This window comes from Morone saxatilis, unplaced genomic scaffold (assembly GCF_004916995.1).
Source record: "Morone saxatilis isolate NCDOM2014 unplaced genomic scaffold, NCSU_SB_2.0 Contig18, whole genome shotgun sequence".
Lineage (NCBI taxonomy): Eukaryota > Metazoa > Chordata > Actinopteri > Moronidae > Morone > Morone saxatilis.
Genome location: NW_023339740.1, coordinates 9085705 through 9101351, shown reverse-complemented (window position 1 = coordinate 9101351; position 15647 = coordinate 9085705). Strand labels below are relative to the sequence as shown.

At 42.1% G+C, this 15647-nt stretch overlaps 1 protein-coding gene across 1 annotated transcript in view; it reads left to right on the top strand.

The window, feature by feature from the left end:
• The first annotated feature begins 999 nt into the window (after positions 1–999).
• Positions 1000–15647, top strand: part of celf4 (CUGBP, Elav-like family member 4) — an 80135-nt gene continuing 65487 nt past the window's right edge. The window contains exon 1 of the mRNA XM_035662210.1: positions 1000–1536. Within this exon, the coding sequence (XP_035518103.1) occupies positions 1260–1536 (277 nt within the window). The 5' untranslated portion in view covers positions 1000–1259. The remainder of the gene's footprint in view (positions 1537–15647) is intronic.

Here is a 15647-nt window from a genome sequence, read left to right as displayed (position 1 = left end):
CTCTTCGATGTGCCCCCTCTCTACGCCACTCGGCGGTGCTCACAGACTTCCCCTCTCTGGAAATCAAATAATCTAATCCACATTACTTTGGAAATGGCAGCGAAAGCTAATAATACGCCGTCTAACCGGCGCAAAAAAAACAAAAAACTATGTTTGTTCTTATTAACGAGCAGTCGGAACCGTCAGAGGAATCCTCCATCGGTGTATTTTAGTTTCGCCTGTGGGACCGCATTTCAGCACCACGGAGCTGTCCGCCGTCCAGAAGCGGAGTGAGGATGCAGCGATACAATGCTGCTGCTGCTGCCGTCCAACATGAGGGAGGCAATAAGATGATATTAAATGCGGTTTAAGCACAAACTCAAACCTCCCTAAGAGCGACAACCACATTTACAATCACATTCAATCTACAGCGCGTTTATTATTTTACATACATCGAAAAATGTCTTGGGCAAATTGCTGTTAATACAACTGAGTTGCTTATTACAATTAAAAGGAAAGGATTGTGCATGTTAGTCACGAAGTAATAAATTCTTGAGTTCGTGAATGTGTAGTTATTTGCTCTGAGTAGGAGCACAAAGGAGCGTATTCTCTATATTTCTCTATTTATAGACCCTCTCCCCTTGGTGGAATGTACCACTTGGTCTTCACATAAGAAAAGGGGGGTGGCAGAAAACTCTGGGTTTGACATATGCTGAGTTTACAGCGGCCCCTCTTTACTCAAACCTCCCCACTGTTCTGGCAGAGATTGAGCCGGCTCTGTCCGTTTAAACCGAGAAGACACCCATACCGACTCCTCAATGCAAAAAAATAAAAGGGTGCCAAGAAGCTGGGACGAGGGAACGTGGGTGTAAATAGACAGTGCACGCTCTTGGTCTCTCTCTCACCCTCTCTCTCTCTCTCTCTCTCTCTCTCTTTTCTCTATCTCTCCCTCCCCCTTCTCTCTTTCTCTCTGTCTCTCTTTTATGAAATCAATGAACGAGTTATTGGGTAGGACATAAATATAAGGAATCAAAGCCTCCACCGGGACCAACGGCATTGCGCGCTTTTGATATGCGTCTTCGCCAAATGCTACATGTGTTTTCACATCAGTGTAAATATTGGCTTTGATAGGACGAGAGCGGAATCAGCTCTGGCACGGCTTGGTCTCGGAACCAAATTTTGACCAAGACTTCCACCAGCTTTTTTTCAACGTAAAACGATTCTCCACCATCGCCATCTGCTGCTGTCCTACCCATCCCAACTCACTGGCCGGTCCGAAGATGGCAACTTTAACCAACGGGCAGGTGGACGGCACGGTGCACGGTGTCGGTGTGGTCTCCGCCAGCACGAACGGACTCGTGAACGGATTAAGCCACAGCCACAGCCCGGTGGGCTGCCCGGCCACCATCCCCATGAAGGACCACGATGCCATCAAACTCTTCATCGGTCAGATCCCCCGCAACCTGGACGAGAAGGACCTCCGGCCCCTCTTTGAGGAGTTCGGCAAGATCTACGAGCTCACTGTGCTGAAGGACCGCTTCACGGGCATGCACAAAGGTGGGTTATTATGCCCAGATTACCTGAGACAACTATGGCTCTACTTGTTTTGTTTTTTTGTCAGTGTGAAATCTGTCACACATTGGTGAGAGTGAGGATCCTAAATCATGCAGGATTTGATGGGTAGAACTGCGCGATTGTTGGCAAATGTTGCACATTTTCTGTAAGGTTGAAGCCTGAATGACTTTTATGCAAAAAAAAGGATATTTATTCTTTTGTTAGACTTGTTATTTGGTTCTCCAATCCAGTACAATATTTTCTACCGTACTGAGCAAACATATCCAAGCCTGAGAGTGTCACGAATCGAGAGTCACGACGGCATGAATTTATGTAGGGTGATATTAGGAGGAGCAATGTTCCCTATTTGGGCAGTGTGCACGGGAGTATTCACACATCTAGTCCGGCGGTTGTAAACGTGCTTTCATTCACTACAGTGCTAAATCCAGGCCATTAACCTCACGTTTTCACGTTGCAATAGCGGGGAGGCTGTGTTTGATTGCCCGCAGCACCGCACACTCTGTTGCCCGTAACTCTCTCACTGTGTGTGTGTGTGTGTGTTGTTGGCCCGCGCGGCCCACGCGTGTGGTGTGTGAGTGGGTGGGGGGGAGGGGGGTGTCGCGCGTGCACGTGTGTACGACAACACAAGAGGTGTAGGCCTATGAATGTATTGCACTTTTGCACAGCCTTTAAGCTCTTTAAGATTTTCAGGTTTGTGATCTGAGTTCTCCCTGAAAATGAAAACTAAACTACAAAATACAAATGGAAATCGCACAGAAATATATTTTAATTGATTTTTAAACTTTCTTACCATGGCGGTCCCTTTGTTACAACAATGATGTGGGTGAATTATCGCAAACTTTTGGCATATCAATGCTACATGGCCTTTTGGTGTAATATTAACGACCAGCCTTGCATTTTTGGTGCAACAGGAATGATGGTGCTTTAGCCTTTTGTTTCAGTTTCTTCTCTCAAGGGAAATGCCATTCTCTGCAAATCACCGTCTAATGAGAGGTCACTAATTGATCTGCTATAGCCTACCTGGAAGACATCACCCAGGGGAGCAAAGAACCTTAAGAATGAGCTATCTCTTTTTGGGAGACCCCTCCTCCTCTGTTAAAGCCCCCCTCTGTCCCCTGTAAACAATGTGTGACATGCACCATGTGTCAGGAAATAATTATGATATACAAATAATTCCAGAGGGCGGAGAGGGTCTGCAGGCATGGGGGAAACCAAAGAGGTGGAGAAGGAGAAGAGGGGTGGGGAGGGGGGTTATCTTTTATTAATAGCCCAGCTGTAGTAGCAACTCCCTGTTGGACAGTTAATCACCAGTGGCCCCAGAACTATAGGCACGGCTTGCCAGCTGATTCTAAGAACTGTCTCCTCACTGCGATATACGGCCCTGGTTCCCGGGCTGGGCCCCCGCTTTCATTAGCGAGCCCCCGCTGCGCTCATATTTTAACTAGCTAGAGGCACTAGCTACTCCCTGGCTCACCAGCTCACTGGCTCACTGCAAGCTGCTTGAAGGCCGTGTTCCCTCCACAGACTCCTCACACCTTCCTGAGGTTTCCATAGAACATTCCCAAATTAGCAGTAAAAGACAGCACGACCCACAAATAACAGGTAATGTGACTGACTGTGTACACTGCTGTCATACTGCTTTTATTGAAGACGACACAGTATAACATGAATCAGGTATAGTAAGCTATCGCTGCATGAGTTTGAGACAAGAGTAAATACAGCAAGCAAATATAGAAATATTTTGAAGAGAAATAATTCACACCGTCTATGTCTTGTAAAAGCCGCCGATGTATTTGAAGCTGTTATACCTTTTCCTGGATTTTCTGTATGAGGTCAGGTCTACTGTTGCCAACTAGCAGCTGAAAAATCTTTAATTCAACAGTGCCATTTTGGTGGTTTAAAAAATGTTATGTACATTTTCTACAAATGTACATTTATGTATGTGCACGTTATGATCTTTCACTGCTCCTCCCTCTTTCCCTTTTCCCTCGGCTCCTTCATGCCGTTTGCTTCTTCAGAGTCCTGCCATAGAGCAGAAAGAGTCAAAGCGAGGGCATGATGACCCTTTAAGGTGTGAAATGCTCCAGTGGAGTGAAGTCTATAGAACTGCCCACCAGAAAACTCCTCTTCTATTCTCCTCCTCCATCTTTTCTCCTCTTCATTAACTCTGCTTCATCCACTCCATTCTTTGCTTTCCCTCTTTTCCCCCTTTTGTCTTCACTTTATGTATTTGCTCTGACATGTTGCCTGTTCCGAGACCGTGCATCATGTAGGGCTGTGGTAGCACAAAGCTACAGCTAGAACCGGAGATGGTAGATGATCAACTTTTATTTTATTTTCCTTTACAGCTTTGTCCTTCCTCTGTTTTATTTTTTTTTAAATGGCACATACTTGGTAACTGTCATTGCAAACAATGTGATTCCTCATATGGGGATACTGTTGCATTCATTTAACTTCATCCAAAGAAACATGGCACTTTTACAAAGAAATAAGCATGTTTTTCAGCTAGATAATAGAGAGCTTTTTTCTGGTACAGCAGGTAATAAAAGCCCCCCCGTTCTGCTGTACATCAACAAGCCTAAAGAAACAGCTTTTGCTATGGTAATGCTACCACTGAAGAAAGAGACCCCTATTATAGCCATTGTCAGCCGTGCCTGTGATACTATTGCCATAACCCTCCCCATAATGACTCCATGTATCACTCGTAATCTAGTCTTTAGGATTCTGTCCCCTTGGAATGGAGGGGTGGAGGGAGGCAGGGAGGAGGGTAGTATGGGACAGGGGTCTTCAGAGGCTGGGAGCGGGCGCAGGGACACCAGTGCAGGCCTACATTCTCCCAATGATTTTATTTCTCTCCCCTCTGCGACCGAGCCATGCTAATAGAGGCCATTTATAATGGTCACCGGCTGCTGCTGCTGCTGCTGCTACCAAGCACAACGGGGCTGAGAGGCACGGCTAGTACAAAGAGCCAGCCCTTTCTCTTTCTCTTCTTTCAGGCAATGCAGCATGGGAGGTGGGGATCTATTCAAGAAGAAAAGGTGTAGATATGATTGCTAGCACTATTCATCAGCCCGACTTCATGTAATAATCACCGGGGCAATTGATCTGTGATGATATGGGGAAGACATTTAATAACTGAAGGTGTTATCTATTGTTTACTGCTGTCACATCTTCAGGCAGTATTGTGTTCCAGGCCAAGCCTTTATTGTCTACATCTTCGTTTTTCCAAGCAAATGCAAATGCAACTGTCACCAAGTTTGTTTTATGGCTGTTGTTTCATTTGGTGGTAATTTAATGCGAGTAATATATTTGTCCTTGGCCAAACTACATTAGCAACAGCTCTCGCCATGAGCTCAGACAGTTAAAGTAGTTACAAAGCCAGAGAGTTGCTCAAAGTCAAAGCAGGTGTTGAAACTTCATTTAGATTTGGGCCAAATAGTAAATTTTTACCTGGCTGAAATAAACAAAATGTCACAGTGCCGTGCGGTCCTGTGCAGGGCCTCTGCTCTCAAAATAGGAACTGTGGTGATTAATGATACCTTGGCTGTTGAACCATTTTTATTTAATATCAATACTTTATTATATAGAAATTATTATATGATCATATGAGGTTTAATATGTTTGAAATCAAACAAGTGGAGATACAGTCTAATGACCAATAGTAATCTTGTTTAAATTTACCCATACTACAGATGGTTTATGCTACAGATGGGGGCTATAATCTGTGCAGGTCATAAAGGGAGTTATGGTTCCCTCTGAACGCCTATGGTTTTGATATGTCAGCCCTTTTAACTGAGTGTGTCAGGGGAGAAGGTTCAGAACAGATCATTGGGCTCATCGTGTTTGGTGAGACCAGGAAATCATGATGCCAAAAACATGAAAGACCCATGCTGTGTTTTATTGCAGGCAATTAGGTGTTACAGGTTGCCATTAGATGAGTACCGTCTGCGGGGAAAAAAGAGGGATAAAACCAAATTTGGCGTTGAACAAAGAGAGAAAGCAATATGTCTGTGTTTTTTCGTCCTGCAGGTCTGTGTTAATGCAGCACGTGTTCCGGCCGAAAAATTTCACTCTGGTTGCATCATCCTCTCTGTGGGATCCTTCTCTCTCTCCTCCTCTCACATTTGGTTTGGGATGAGCGTGTGTGTGTGCATCTCTGAGTGAGTGTGTGTGTTTATGTGCTCCTCCTTTCCTCCCTGGCCCAGAATCCTCCACTCAGCTCAGCTCAGAATGCGCGCTCAGGCCCCACATTGTGCCCCGTTTCTATGAAGGCGCATCGCAATCGATTTTGAGTGTTTTGTCAGGGATAAGGGCTACATGTGTCACAGAGGAGGTTGCTTCTTACCAAAGTACACTCGACCACCAGTACCGCACCACACCGCATACCGCCACCCCTGTCCTGGTGGCACCCAGAACTGCCAAGCAACAAGAGGGAAACAAGAGGCGGAGCCAGAGCGGGGAGTACAGTGAGCCTAATTTGTCAGGAGGGCCATTGTCAAGGCAGCACTGCCTCTGTCGACCACTATTATTGGAGGGGACTGTCAGATGGGGGACGCCTGATGGCCGAGCAGGGAGCCAGTTAGTCACAGTGAGAGATGACCGCAACAAGCCAAAGGAGGGTGCACTCCTGCAAGGATTTGCATGCTAACAGCAGGTTTGGAGTCATGGGGCCTGTCAGGGAGGCGGAGTCCTCTGGCTTCTCTGACCTCGCCAGTCCTCTCATTAAAACCACTGACCTTTACATACAAGCAAGACAGAGATAATATAAAGGGATGGCTGCACCTACATGTTCACATATATTCAGCTCAAAGTGCAAAGTTTGGTTAACAAACGTGAATGTGAAATTGTATGAAGTAAATCAATAACACGTAGTAATAACGAGGACACAGGTTTAAAGTGCATTGGAAATAACTATTAATTAAAATACGACAATTACATTGGCATTTATAGACTTCATTTTCTTCACAGAAAACTTTTTGGGGTAATAGTTTGGGAGCACACGCAATTATACTATAATACACTAAAATGGTCTAGTCAGCATATATCAGTGTGTTAGTGTGTAGTAAATGGTTCCACATGGCATGGCTCACTGTGGACGGCAATGCTGACCTGTGGAGAAGCACAACACTGAAGGTTTGTGGCCATCGTTACAGGTCAGAGAGGCTGCTGATCTCAACATTTTTTTATTAGATAGATAGATAGATAGATAGATAGGACAGGACAGACAGACAGACAGACAGACAGACAGATAGATAGATAGATAGATTAGATAGATAATAGATAGATAGATAGACTATTTATTTACTTCTTTCTACAATACTATTTTCAAGTGAATTCTCTGGTTGGAAAATCCCTAGAGACATGTGATTTTATGTTTGTCATAACAACGCTGATATTGCCAGAACCCAACTTGGATATCAGTATTCTGATATACTTAAGACAAAATCATAATAATCCATAATATTTTCAACCATATCTAAGGCAAAAAACATCTCTGAAAAATGTATATGTACAGCAAAAAAGCCTTTGTGTGTTTTGACAGTTAAACTCCTCGGCTGATAGCCCAGAGCTGAGTTAAAATAAAGTCTGCCTTAAATGTTTCATCAACATTTGGCCTTTTGTTTTTCCATAAAGACGAGGCTAAACAACTTGCACTGGCTTCCCTGTTGCTCTTGCTTTCCTATTGCCATGTTCATTGCCCCGGTGTACCATTATTCCAGAAGATGAAAAAAAAAAATCCTTTTTTGACAAATGCTCCTTGGAGAGGTAAATATTTTCTGTTTTCAATGCTCTTACATCAGCTAAGTATTATTGTGCTTTGTGTTAAATTTTTAAAAAGTTGACGCTTTAGGCCTCTTCAATCTTTTAGCTACGCTTAATACCACTTCCAAGCCCCCATGCTTCAAATACCGGTGGCCGTTTCTGGAGATGGGGAATGCAATACTTTTGAAATCTTGGAAAGTCTTACATGTTCTTTTAGAGTTTTACTTTTGTTCTACTGATGATTTCATTGGTAATAATAGAGTTTCCAGTTGGGAAGCGCCCTGCATTTTTTTAAATGCACTATATTTCAAGGTTAAGTCACAGGATGATTAAGATAATGTACGGATAAATATAAACATGTAAAGGTGTAAATCGTGTAGTTTTACAGATGCTGCTTCTAGAACACGACGTGTTTTAGTCCCCATAGTGAATTACATGTCATTTCTGTCTCTTTTTTTATTTAACTCCATATACTTACATAGACAATTTTGTTCCATTTCTGGATCTCTTATCTGTGCCATGCAATTACACGGGCACCTTCCTGTGTGTGTAGTTATTCAGTGTAAAAGGCTTAAACACTATTTCCTTTGTTCACCAGTCAAAAGGTTATGAATCTGGTGTTTTTTGTCTTTTGGATTAGAGCTGCTGGCTCCTGTTATCGAGCTTGGCACAGTCAGGAGGCTTTATGATAGGTAATTTTATAATATCTGTGGCCAATATCTCTATGTGTGTGTGTTTATATGGATGTGTCTACATTTTCTGTATATTTGTTGTTTGTTCATTGTGTGTGTGTGTGTGTGTGTGTGTGTGTGTGTAGGTGTGTTTGTGTGTGTGATTATACTGCAGAGTACAGTATTGCATATGCCAAATATCAAAATATCAACTCTAGTTAAAGCATTACTTCACAGTAACCTTTAGTCTTTAATTGTAATATTTATATTTCACTGACCCTTTACCTGACTCGAACCCCCATGCTCGTGAAAATGGGTCCAGCTGCAGCCCTCTACTGCAGAGGCTTTCCACAAGGAAATAGCAGCATGACACAGCAGCAATATGAAAAATAGAACCAAATTTTGTCACAGCTAACTGTGGCAGTGGCCCATTAATGCATATCCAGCAAGCATTAATTCTTGTTACACATTCTGCTGCAACTGTATTTAATTTGTTTCAAACTCCATCTACTATATTTTCTTCTGTTCTTAAATTGTTCTCAAGGTCAGGTTCTGTTTTAATATCACAGAAAAAGTAAATCCTTGTTATTACCTTGCAAACAGACACATGTACTTCCAATTACCTTTTTAGCCCATACACAATTGGCTCATATACACTAAACAAATCATTCGGCTTTGGAGATTTATGGTTCATAGAAAGTTGAATTGATGTTTATTCTCAACCAAATTGTTAAACATAACTCGAAGTGGCGTATCTGGGTCTGCCTGCTGGGATACTCTAAAGCAGGGATTACATGAGCCGTGTACTATTTGTCCCAGACAGAGAGCGCATGAAAGACGGTTGAGCATGTGCGACTTGTCAGGCCAGACACATATTTAGCCATCTCTGTATGCATGCATACAATCTCCCATGCCGTGCAATGACTGCCAGGTTTGAGTGTCCCTGATTCAATTCACTTTCTTTCCATCTCCCTTCATGCCTATTTCATGTCCCCCAATTAAAAATGCACCACGTTGACTTGTAAAAGGAAGGTGGGAATGGAGGTTAGGGCTTTTCAAAGATCTCTCTCAATTATTCAAGGCCAAGTTTGATTCAGAAAATGGAGGAGGATTAATAAGTCATTAGGAATTTTTGTGGGTCCTGGTACCAAATGTAATGCAAGATGTTCTGATGAAACTAGTCCAAGCATCAACCAAAAAGAAATGTTTGTTGTCGATTAGGCTTGACAAGTTTTGACTCCCAGAGTCAGAATCCTACATTTAAGCTACTACTTCTCTTTAACAGATCCAAGAGGACTATCTGAAGTTAGCAACTCAGTCCAGAGAAGCTTTGTAACTGTTCCATTTTATATTTAAGAAATATAAAGTTGGCACAGTTCTGAATGAAATAAGGCAAGTGATCAGCTTTGAATTTGTATTTGTCTCTGGGTACCCAGTGGGTCCATATCATTCCATTTTCATTCCCCCAAAACTGTGCAGATCAGTGCCTTTTGCTATCAGATATCACCATTCAAATCATATTGGCATCACATTGAGGGAAAGTACATTAAGGCTTTATCCTATCTTGCTGGTTGAAGAGCAGATAGACCAAAACATATCGCTGCAGAGGGAGATGGTGCAAGAGTGCGTAAAACGACAAGGAGCTCAAGACAGAGAGAGGGAGAGAGAGAGGGAGTGAGAGAGAGAGAGAGAAGGAGAATTAGAGAGATGTTGAAACAGGGATGATGTAAGAGAATGCGTGAAAAGAGGCGAGGGAGATCCATGGAAGAGAGTTCGGGTGGGGGGTTGCACACAAAGACAGACAAAGAATATCAAGAGGCAGAGCGATATACAAGAAAGAGAGCAGAGATTGTAAAGAGAGGTGCTGACTAAAAATGGAGGCACAGAGAGATTGTTCAATGACAGGCACAGAGCGAGCAAAAGGAACGAAAGGAAGCGGGAAGGGGCTGACAAGAAAAGACTGAAAAGCAGGAAAGGAAAACGACAGACAGAGAGAGAAGTAGAAAGAGTGAGGGAGTCCCAGAGACAGATGTCGCCCTCGCTGGCCCCGGCAGATTGATAGCTTCTGGCCCAGTTCCATGCCAGGCTTTGACCCCTCTGTCCTCTGCTGTAATTTATAGGCTGCGTTTGGCCAGATTTAAGCACTACTCTGTGGTCATCATGGCTCGAGAAGGGAGAATGACCTTCCTGGGATGGGAGCAGAATTAGACCCCTGCAGCTCCGAGCCACCCTGGGGGTAAATAAGCAAGTGTTCGTCATATTAGGAGGATCTCTGACAACATGTTAATGATATAGGTTTTACTGTAGATTTGTCTTTTTCCGGCATATTCTAGCCTGCACTTTCTGCGTGTATTTTAATATGTTAATGTGGCCATACAGTAGTCTAGTATTTAAGTTTGTGTGTGCATGTGCCATCAACACACAGCAGCTGAGATGTTGAAAGTCTTTTCAATTCCAAGTGAGACTGGAGCTCCAGATTTTGGTCTGAACTAATCTGACGTAATGTTATTATTTTTTTAAAGAGCAGATTTTTTTAGTTCAAGCATTATTGTTGAATTGGTTAGAAAAAGGAAAAATAAATAAATAATAAATTTTCTGACAAACTAGTTGAAGGCTACAAGGTTTGCTGGCACTGTATGAAATTATGAAATGGCGTTGCAGACAATCGCTAATCGATTTGACACGGGTTTGAGAGCACTGAAGGTGTTTGCTACTTCATATGTGTGTATTTCCATCACTGTAACTGATGGCCAAATTTACTAAACAGTTTCTTTTCCACAACATAGATAAACCTGCCTAGAAGCACAGTTTTTCTGTCGTATGATGCAAGACATGCATGTAATAAGTGAAGTCCCCACTCCTCTATGCAAATTTATTTAAAGCCCCCCCCTTAAGTATTTCTCTATAACATTAAATATTTATGACTAAATAAGCAGCAAAGTTTCAAAAGTTTTGGGGAAAAAACACTCTCGGTTATTATTTATTTAGAGTTTAAGAGTCTGGTCTGGTAACATAAGCAAACAACACCACACATATGTGACATCACCTTTTACATAAAGCTCCGCCCACTTAAATCCAATGAGAAAAGCACGGACAAAAACAAAAATCCAGAAATCTCTTATGTGAAATAACCAAAACTGAGTGTTGTGTTGTAGGACCACATAGAAAGCTAAATAGGGTCATTAAGGGAGAACCTCACAAACACGTGTGACTGATTGACAGGATCATGTGGTTTGTGAGGTTCACTTTTGATCCAAAAAAACGTAAAACCCTTCATGGGTTTCTTAACACATGACTGAGGTAGTGAGGAGAAAAAAACCTACAGAAATCAATAAAATTTTCACGGAATTAGTTCAAAAGTTAAACTTAACTTGAACATGGTGTCCGCTGAGCTGCTAACGCTCAATGGTGAGAATGATAGTGATGTCCCTTTTTTCTTTTTATAAGCAATCTTTTCTTCTATTCATTTCATTGCACCTAATGTTAATGTTAATTTGCTGAATAGTAGAACGTATTTTACATTAAATTTTGACTAACAAGTACATCACTAAATGTTGTTATTAATAGGTTATTGCAGCCGAATTGACTGCTTTGGAATGTCCATTATATTAAAGACCATTTTAATTTTAATTTTGATTTCTTATTTCTTTGAGTCTGCTGCTCAAAGCCACCTCAGGCCACTGTCTGCACCTTTTTGTGCCTCCTTCTCCTTCACTCAGAGCTGGCCTAGTTGCTTATTGAATGATAAGCTGCTGTCCTCATGAGTCAGGAACTAATTTTGTGCAGATTACATGTGCAAATCGAATGGAAAGTGCAGCACAAGTTTGCACTGTGTTTTCTTGTAAAGTAAACATGGCCCTGTGTGTATCCGGAGTGTGCCCTCTAGTAGACTAACTTGGCTGGCTAGCCAGTGGGCTCAGCTGGGTTTGTGCTTGGCCATTTAGAGCGTTACCTCAATGCACAAATCAGCCCAGGGAATGATCTGGACAGAAAGCCTTCAGCAAATTATTACAGATTTGCAATTTAATGGCTTCTGAGGTCTCTCCCAGCCCCACACAGGTTCCCAATGAGACAGAGCCTATTAGTTTGGTCCTTTAATCACAGAACAGGAGATGGGAATCCTGGCCAAACCTATACATACCCCACTTCACTTGGTGTGGAATGATTTCATGGGCTTTATAGATAGAGACAGAGAACTCTGGGCACGTGTGCATGAGTGTGTGAGCACTGGCTAGTTGATAAGATTTGCTTTCCCCGGAGCAATACCAGTGTGTGTGTTTGTATGTGTGTGTGTTGTGTGTGTGTGGTGTGTGTGTGTGTGTGTGGTAAACAATACGTTCCTCTATGGATTGTTAATCAATAACATTAGTGGGCAGTAGCAATTATTTGGCATCAGCTGTACCCAAAGCTAACAAAACTCCACTTCATAAACATAAATGGATAATTAGTTTCAAATGTCATATTTAAAAAATATTTTATTAAAAGTGATTTCAGTTTAAGTAAAACATGAAAATGTTTTAGTCTGCAACAAGTTCTCAAATGATTTAATTATTAAACTAGCAAAGTGAATTTTTAAAAGCTCTACTTTTAGAAATCTCAGGTGACTCTCTCTTATGCACATCAGTAAACTGACCTGTTACAGACTATGAGCTGTAAAACAGTCACTAACTCAATCCTGCAAATAAAAATAATTTGCTTGTGAATTATGACATATTCTGTAAATTAATCTGCAGTTAGTTTCCAAACCTAAAGCTCTAAAGTCTTGGTTCATTATGGATTTGCAACATTTCCCAGAAAGGATGTATTTTAGATAATGACATAGCTTTAGTGATACTTTTCTTAGGGTATTTAAGCAAGTCTTTTCCCATAGCTATAGCTGCCCTGATTAATGTGCCATCAATGCAAAATGTAAAAACTATCACTCCAATCTGCTTTTCAATGTCCCAATTTGTCCAAGAGGAAGCCAAGCTTTCTAAATGAGCTGGATAAAAGTGACTGCCAAAGGGGATGAATATATATAATTATCTGTGGCTGGAGCGCCAACAAAGGGACTCTGAAAATCAACTTTGTGCGCCAAAGGCTTCATTAGTCTGACAACAACAAAATGTCCCCCTCAACTTGCAGTTGGAAAGACACAGGTACCTGCCCAGCCATTAAAAGCATGCAGTTGTGCAGCATTCTGCAGCCCAACCACTATTTGTTTGGGATTAGAAGCTACTTAATGCGCTAATGTTAATACACTAATGTGTTAATATTATGTTTGAATTATTAGGTGATTTAAGAAATGGCTGGCTGCTGTTTTGTTGGTCTTACGCATTGACACGTTAGAAAGGACGGATAACTGTGTTTACTTTGCATATGGAAATCCCTGAATGTCTTTCATCTGTCCTTCCTATAGCGACTAGTGGTCCATGTTAGCTTTGCAAACATCTTAATTGTGTTAAATGGAGGAAAAAGGGGGGAAGATTAAAAGCCATTAATGTGTGTTGTGTGAGGGTGTGCTATTCCCGGGATGGTGCTTTTGTTCACTTTGGCAAAGCAGACGAGAGAGTTTCACCTTGAAACTCAATGCACACCAGAAACGTTGTCATTGTGTCTACCTAAAACGCTGCTGTCTCTCGCTCTTACTGTTTTATACACTGTCAGACTTGCTTTGCTCGGCTTTGCATTTCTTTTTGTGATCGCCTCTCTCCATCGTTCTTACTCTCTTTGTACGTCTCTCCCATTTTCTCTCATTCTGTCTCTCTCTTGCTTTTCCCTTTGTAGCACTGTTTCCCTCCACCGCTCTCTCTCTCTCTGTCTGTCTGTCTAAGCGTCAGATAAGCTCACTGGGGGAGACTTTAGAGGACTCTCCATCTGTGTATAAATAGCTCTGGATGAATTATTGAGGGACCTGGGGTTGCTAATAATCCCGCAGGACCCATCTGACAATGACACAGAAGATGGAGGGAAAACAATTACGCAGGCTTTCTCCTTCAGAAGAGTGGGAATGGGGGTGGGGGGCGGCTCGGCGGCCTCTGGGAGCCTCCTCGCGGGGCCCAACATCTTGGCTAATAAACCCAATTAAGTCTCCGGAATCAATCGGAGCCCCGGGGGCGTCCTCTCTCTTCCTTCCCTGGACGGTGTGCAACAACAGGAAGTGTAATGATTCATGTTCTCCCTTCTGCGTTTGGATCGTCCTCTCATCTCCATCTTGCAGGTTGGCAAGGCGGACGGGACAGGACAGGATGTCCGCCGAGGCAGGATAATAGGACAGGGAGAGGAAAGGAGAAGAGAGGCGAGTGGAGTGGAGAGGAGAGGTGCACAGAGGAATATTAATGGGAGTGTTTATCCTGTAAGTGTTTTACCAGGGGGACAAGACATGGGACCACTCCCATGACAGAATTAAAGCACTTTGTCTTCTTAGTGAAACATGATTCATCTGTAGACAATTTTTGATTAATCGGCTTTGCCAGGCCTTGTCTGACTGTTGACACAATGGTCTATCTATCTATCTATCTAGAGCAGCCTCTCTGTAATGATGGCCACAATCTGATGTCGGGGCCACTTCCAGTTTGAAAAGCAACAGAAAAACAGGAAAAGGAAGTAGAAAAGAAAAGTGTTCAGAAAGTAACAATTCTGCAACACCACATGTTACATTCAGTGGCGAGGTTTCCATCTTAATGTGATTCAAATTTTTATCAAATTTGCCAAAAATTGGCAAAAGAAATTGTTAATTCATGTGTGTTTCCACCCACTACTGTTAATAGAGGTTCATTGAGATAAAGAGCTGCTGGTGCCAATTTTCCAGGCTAGTGTCATTAAATCATTGCAAAGGAAGAGGTCACAATGAGATGTCATAATTATAAGACCCTTAAAACCTTAAAAGACAGAAAACAGTGTAGAAAAACATGACAGAAATACGGCATTTCTTTGTTCTGTTTGTTCTTGTTTCTGAAGTTTCTGAAGTTTTTGTCCATACACATTTTTTTTAAATTTTCACTCACAAATACAGTAAATTATAGTTATAGCTGTACACTTCCAATTTAGGGAAATCATTGTTGGCTTTCAAAAAGCACAAATATTTGTTGCAGGTTTGTGACAAGAGGTGAACCTCAGCCTCTATACCTGTACACTATGTGTTGTTAATAAACATTATAATTTATCATGAGGTGCAGATGTAACTTAGACTGGGATGTTTTTTTAAGCCTGATGTACATGAGAGCAACCCAGATCACTGAAGAGATGAAACAAGACATTCAGCCTTAAAGTGCTGTGTTGTCTGGTTTTCAGATGAGAGTTTTAGTGTCCACTGATGGTCTAAACACTGTTTCAGAGGTTTTTCCACTCTGCCAAGTATAAAGTTCCCAAATGAAACACTGAAAATGTTGTAACTTTAACGAAACACACACACACAAAAAGTCCATCTGTTATCAGTCGTACATTGTTATATTGGTCAGCAGCAATACATTTCGCAAGTGTCAGACCTGGTACGTCACGGTGCAGACTTTTTGTTCATCTTAGGAGTCATTCCACGTTTAATAATTCATATTGTGAAAAGCTAAATTTGGGTGTCCCAAACATTTCCAGACAAAATGGCTGAGGTAGGATGAGAGTGAGGCGATTCGTCTGCCTGGATATTGGGGACAGCTCTAGCCATTCAGTGTGTGTGTGTGTGTG